This window comes from Nerophis lumbriciformis, linkage group LG10 (assembly GCF_033978685.3).
Source record: "Nerophis lumbriciformis linkage group LG10, RoL_Nlum_v2.1, whole genome shotgun sequence".
In the NCBI taxonomy this organism is placed as follows: Eukaryota; Metazoa; Chordata; class Actinopteri; order Syngnathiformes; family Syngnathidae; genus Nerophis; species Nerophis lumbriciformis.
Window position 1 is genome coordinate 1,647,129 of NC_084557.2, and position 5,372 is coordinate 1,652,500.

General features: G+C 40.1%; 1 protein-coding gene across 1 annotated transcript in view; it reads left to right on the plus strand.

Moving 5' to 3' along the window:
• Positions 1-457: 457 nt before the first annotated feature.
• The window catches only part of sema3ab (sema domain, immunoglobulin domain (Ig), short basic domain, secreted, (semaphorin) 3Ab), a 106,811-nt gene continuing 101,896 nt past the window's right edge, over positions 458-5,372 (plus strand). Inside the window, exons 1-2 of the mRNA XM_061970431.2 lie at positions 458-682; positions 789-1,026. Coding sequence (XP_061826415.1) covers positions 909-1,026 — 118 coding nt within the window. The 5' untranslated portion in view covers positions 458-682; positions 789-908. The remainder of the gene's footprint in view (positions 683-788; positions 1,027-5,372) is intronic.

Genomic DNA, 5,372 nt, shown 5'->3' on the forward strand with positions numbered 1-5,372 from the left:
CATTCATTTATTCATTCATATTTTTTTTAATCTTGTTAACTATTCTGATTGTTAATTTGCTTTCTTTAAGTAAAAAAAAATGTCAAAGACAAAGCTATTCGGTTTCTTGTGAGTATATACACTTCACTGCCGATGTGGGGGGGGCGCCACCTAAAATCTTGCCTAGGGCGCCAGATTGGTTAGGGCCGGGCCTGTGTGCAGGCGTACATCATTCTGTAAAAAAAAAAATAATCTTCAGTGTTAAAAATGCGCATCATCAAAATGGAACCCTCAACACAAATATTCGGTTCTCATATGCGACGACTTTCCTGTTTTTCTTAACTTCTGCTTTCTCCCTTCTCTCGCTCCTGCTTACATTGCACTTTCTCCTCAGTCCCCCTCTCCCTTCCCTTCCCTTCCCTCTCCTCCCCTCTCTTCGCCTCTCCTGGTCTGTGCTCACTCGCACTGTGCAGTGTGGACGGGGCAGAGCTCTTCTAAATGCAGCGCTCAACTCCGTGACTGTTCAGCCAGCCAGGGAACACATTGGGATCAAAATCAACGGAAGACTGGATATTTGTATTTTTTTTTTTTAAAGCCGGAAAAAACTGAATGATTTCTCCCCCCGGCTGGACTGGATGTTGATTTGTAAAGTGGTTTATCTCAGGACTATGGCAGACATTCCTTGCTTGGCTACTTGTCATTGGTAAGCCAAATCCACCTCGGACTTGCGGCTGCGACAGTGACACTGACCCAACTTCATTGGACTGCCTGTTGACCCTTACTAAGGGAACTTTATTTTTTTCTGGCAGGAGACAAGTCCCGCTGAGCTGACCCACAAACGAAGGACAGAGTTCTGAGGGATCATTTTCCAGCACTTCTCTAGAAGTGTGCTCCTGGGTTCTCAGGAAGTCTTCTGTCACCTCAGGACTATGGGCTCTTTCTGGGGCAGCTTGGTGATCTCCTGTGGACTGGTTCTGCTTCGCAAAGGGGGCGACGGAGCCCAGCAGACCAAGGCCAATGTCCCACGGCTAAAACTCTCATACAAAGGTGAGTTCCTTGTACTGGGTTTGTTTTAATTGCATCTTCAGGCTGTGTGACAAATTGGTTGCACAGAAAAATCAATCTGTCATCCAAATCACTATTTGGTACTCTTGTGAACTCTGACAGACTCCTAAAAGCTCATTCCAGAGACCACGACTTCTCATTGACATCACACTAGAAGTAAACCTGTGTTAAGATCTATAGTCTTCAAGCCTGTAGAGCAGAGGTGCTCACACTTTTTCTGCAGGCGAGCTACTTTTCAATTGATCAAGTCGTGGGGATCTACCTCATTCATATATATAATTTTATATTTACTTATTTATGAAATATATGTTTTTGTTAACAAGTTAGAGGTGTTTAAAGATAATGCAAGCATGTTTAACACATATAGTTAATATTGTTAACAAGTTAAAGGTGTTTAATGATAATACAAGTATGTTTAATACATATAGTTAATATTGTTAACAAGTTAAAGGTGTTTAAAGATAATGCAAGCATGTTTAACACATATAGTTAATATTGTTAACAACTTAAAGGTGTTTAAAGATAATACAAGAATGTTTAACACATATAGTTAATATTGTTAAAAAATGAAAGGTGTTTAATGATAATACAAGCATGTTTAATACATATAGTTAATATTGTTAACAAGTTAAAGGTGTTTAAAGATAATGCAAGCATGTTTAACACATATAGTTAATATTGTTAACAAGTTAAAGGTGTTTAATGATAATACAAGCATGTTTAACACATAGTTAATATTAATAAATTAAACGTGTTTAAAGATAATACAAGCTTGTTTAAAACATATAGTTAATATTATTAAGTTAAAGGTGTTTAAAGATAATACAAGCATGTTTAACACATTTAGATTCCTTTCTTTCATGAAGACAAGAATATAAGTTGGTGTATTACCTGATTGTGATGACTTGCATTGATTGGAATCAGACAGTGGTGCTGATAACGTCCGCATTTTCGAATGGAGGAGACAAAAAGTCCTCCTTTCTGTCCAATACCACATGAAAGTGGTTGGTTTTTGGCATCTTATTTGTCCAGCTTCCGTACTCCTTTGTATACACTTTACAAGAAATACATTGTCGGCAAACTCCGTAGCTCGCTAGCCTGTGCACGCCAGCTTTCTGAGACTCTTATTTTTGTTAGCGCAACTGCGCAACTGTGCAGTCGGTCTTTGTAGTTTTGACGCGCCAGAGTCTGTTGAAATAAAGTGTTTCTCGCCTTCCAGTCGGTAATTTTAATGAGCTGGCAGCAGCCAGCGTCATCTCAGAAGACCCTCGGGTGCCGTGAATGTCAATCAAGTGACGAAAGTGACGTCATAGTGAAGATTTCATTTTTAGGACTATTTTTTTTAATGCCTGGCTGGTGATCGACTGACACACCCTTCGAGATCGACCGGTAGCTCGCGATCGACGTAATGAGCACCCCTGCTGTAGAGGCCCGATGATCTGGAATGAGGTTGATAGCTTTATAAAAGAACCTTTTTTTAAAAAGCGTTTTAAGCAAAATTCACTGCTACGTTATGCTTAGTAGATTTAGTACCCCCCTCATGGCTGAGGAATTCACATTAGTCGCATCATTTTGGTCTTGACCTCTGTTTGTATGAAGAGATGATCGCAGATCTTCAAGATGCAACCTTTTATTCACATTTGAAGAATAGGATATCGAGACTGATTTGGTGGATTCAGAGATTCCCTTTTTTATAAACGTCAACCTGTTGGTTGGTAGGTCGGTATAGACCAGGGGTCGGCAACCCGCGGCTCCGGAGCCGCATGCGGGCTCTTTGATCACTCTGATGCGGCTCGGCAGCTTACTTGCTGAACCCCCCCAATTTTCCCGCGAGACTTCCGGATTTCAGTGCCTCTCGCAGAAAACTCCCGGGATTAATATCCACCGATTTTCACCCTTACAGCTATAATAAGGGCGTGCCATGATGGTATAGCATTTGTCGCTCTCTACAATCTGTATTTATAGCGTGCCAGCCCAACACTTGTTATACGATATACATCTTCTGCTTGCACACGTACGTGACAGCAAGGCATACTTGGTCAACAGCCACACAGGTTACACTGACGGTGACCATATAAAACAACTTTAACACTCTTACTAATAATGCGCCACACTTTGAACCAAAACCAAACAAGAATGACCCCCCCCCCCCCACCTCTGTGCGTCAATTGAGGTGGGCGGGGTTTGGGGGGGTGTATAATGTATCCCGGAAGAGTTAGGGCTGCATGGGATTCTGGGTATTTGTCCTGTTGTGTTTATGTTGTGTTACGGTGCAGATGTTCTCCCGAAATTTGTTTTTTTTATACCGCCACCGTCAGTGTGACCTGTGTGGTTGTTGACTAAGTACGCCTTGCTGTCACCAACGTGAGCAAGTGGAAGCCACATACAACGCGTAGCTGATCAGGCACGCTGGTTGTAGTGGGCGCTATGTGCTGTGCCGTCACGGCACGCATGACGCTGACAAACGCCATTCATGTAAAACCCGCGTGCCGCACAAGCTGTCAAATTCCACATAAAGGTGTGGGCAGCGTGTCTGAGACCCCTAGTTTATACATAGCACAAAGCAAAAAAAAAACTTTGTATGCAGTGTTATTTCATTTAAAATTTCCAAAAAAATTTGCGGCTCCCATTGTCTTCTATAATTTGCGAAACTGGTCAAAATGGCTCTTTGACTGGTAAAGGTTGCCGACCCCTGGTATAGACATTGTAAATGGGTATTTGAAATGAATTTTATTGTACTGTACTTTGTATATTCTCTTTCTTTAGTTGATTTCGAACATGAACACACTTACAGCATAATACATCACACTATTGCGTATCATATCATTGGTTAAGATATATATATATATATATATATATATATATATATATATATATATATATATATAAGAAATACTTGACTTTCAGTGAATTCTAGCTATATATTTTTTTTAATTATATATATATATATATATATATATACATAAATAAATAAAATAAATACTTGAATTTCAGTGTTCATTTATTTACACATATACACACACATAACACTCATCTACTCATTGTTGAGTTAAGGGTTGAATTGTCCATCCTTGTTCTATTCTCTGTCACTATTTCAGAACACACACATTATACAAATATACATTAAAAAAACAATAAGAAAACGGGAGCTCTAATTTGGGAGTCTGAATTAGGATCAGAAGTTCCTATATAAACATTGCGTACTCACGTCGCCATGTTGTATTGATTACTGCAGCTGTGCACTGGATTCATTCACAAATACAAACTACAACTCACAAACACTTTAGAGTTAGGCTCCACCATCAGAATGTGTACTTAAATTTATAAAGATCACGTGGATATTATTCAATGAGTTGATTCACCAAAACTAACCTGTTATACAGGAGGAAAAAGCACACAGGACGTTTCAATTGTTCACAGACTGGTCGCTCTCATCAGAATGACAAGGCACTTCCGGTCTGCATGTGATAGCATTCAATTGGGAAGAAACGCCCTACTGCCCCCTACTGACCAATGTGAATACTGATAAATGTGGAATGACAGCTCCAAAAAAGAATTCAAACCACAAAATAAAATAAATAAATCAACACAAAAATGTGACACATTATGGGTGGGTCACATATGCATGTACAGTAGATGGCACTATTGTCCTGTTTAAAAGTGTCACAACATTGCTGTTTACGGCAGACAAACTGCTTTACAGTAAACGAAAACTTGACTGCTGTTGTTGTGTGTTGTTACCGCGCTTGGAGGACGTTAATGAAACTGCCTAACAATAAACCCACATAAGAAACCAAGAACTCGCCCTCGATCATTCTACAGTTATAACGTGATTGGGCAGGCATTGTGGGAAAGCGGACGTGAGAACAGGCTGTCAACACGTCACTCAGGCCCGCATGGAGCTGGAGGGGGCGTGGCCTCCAGCTCCGCCTGAATTTCGGGAGATTTTCGGGAGAAAATTTGTCCCGGGAGGTTTTCGGGAGAGGCGCTGAATTTCGGGAGTCTCCCGGAAAATCCGGGAGGGTTGGCAAGTATGCTGATATGCTAAAGATTTTTAGTGTTGTACGGGCATACACGTTTTAAATTAGATTTTCCTCTAAGGTTGTATTTCTCCTCTTTAGTTGAGAAGAATGGTTGTACATTCTTTGGTAACAGGTTATAGTTTGCTTTGTGCATAATTTTAGCTGTTTGCAATATTATACGATGATGTCCATAAGTCGTGCACTTTTCGGGATTGCATTTTTGCAGAACGGACTCTGATATTACCAAAATAAACAATGTAATACAAAATTGTCTGTCTGTAAATGAATAAATAAATACATGTGGTA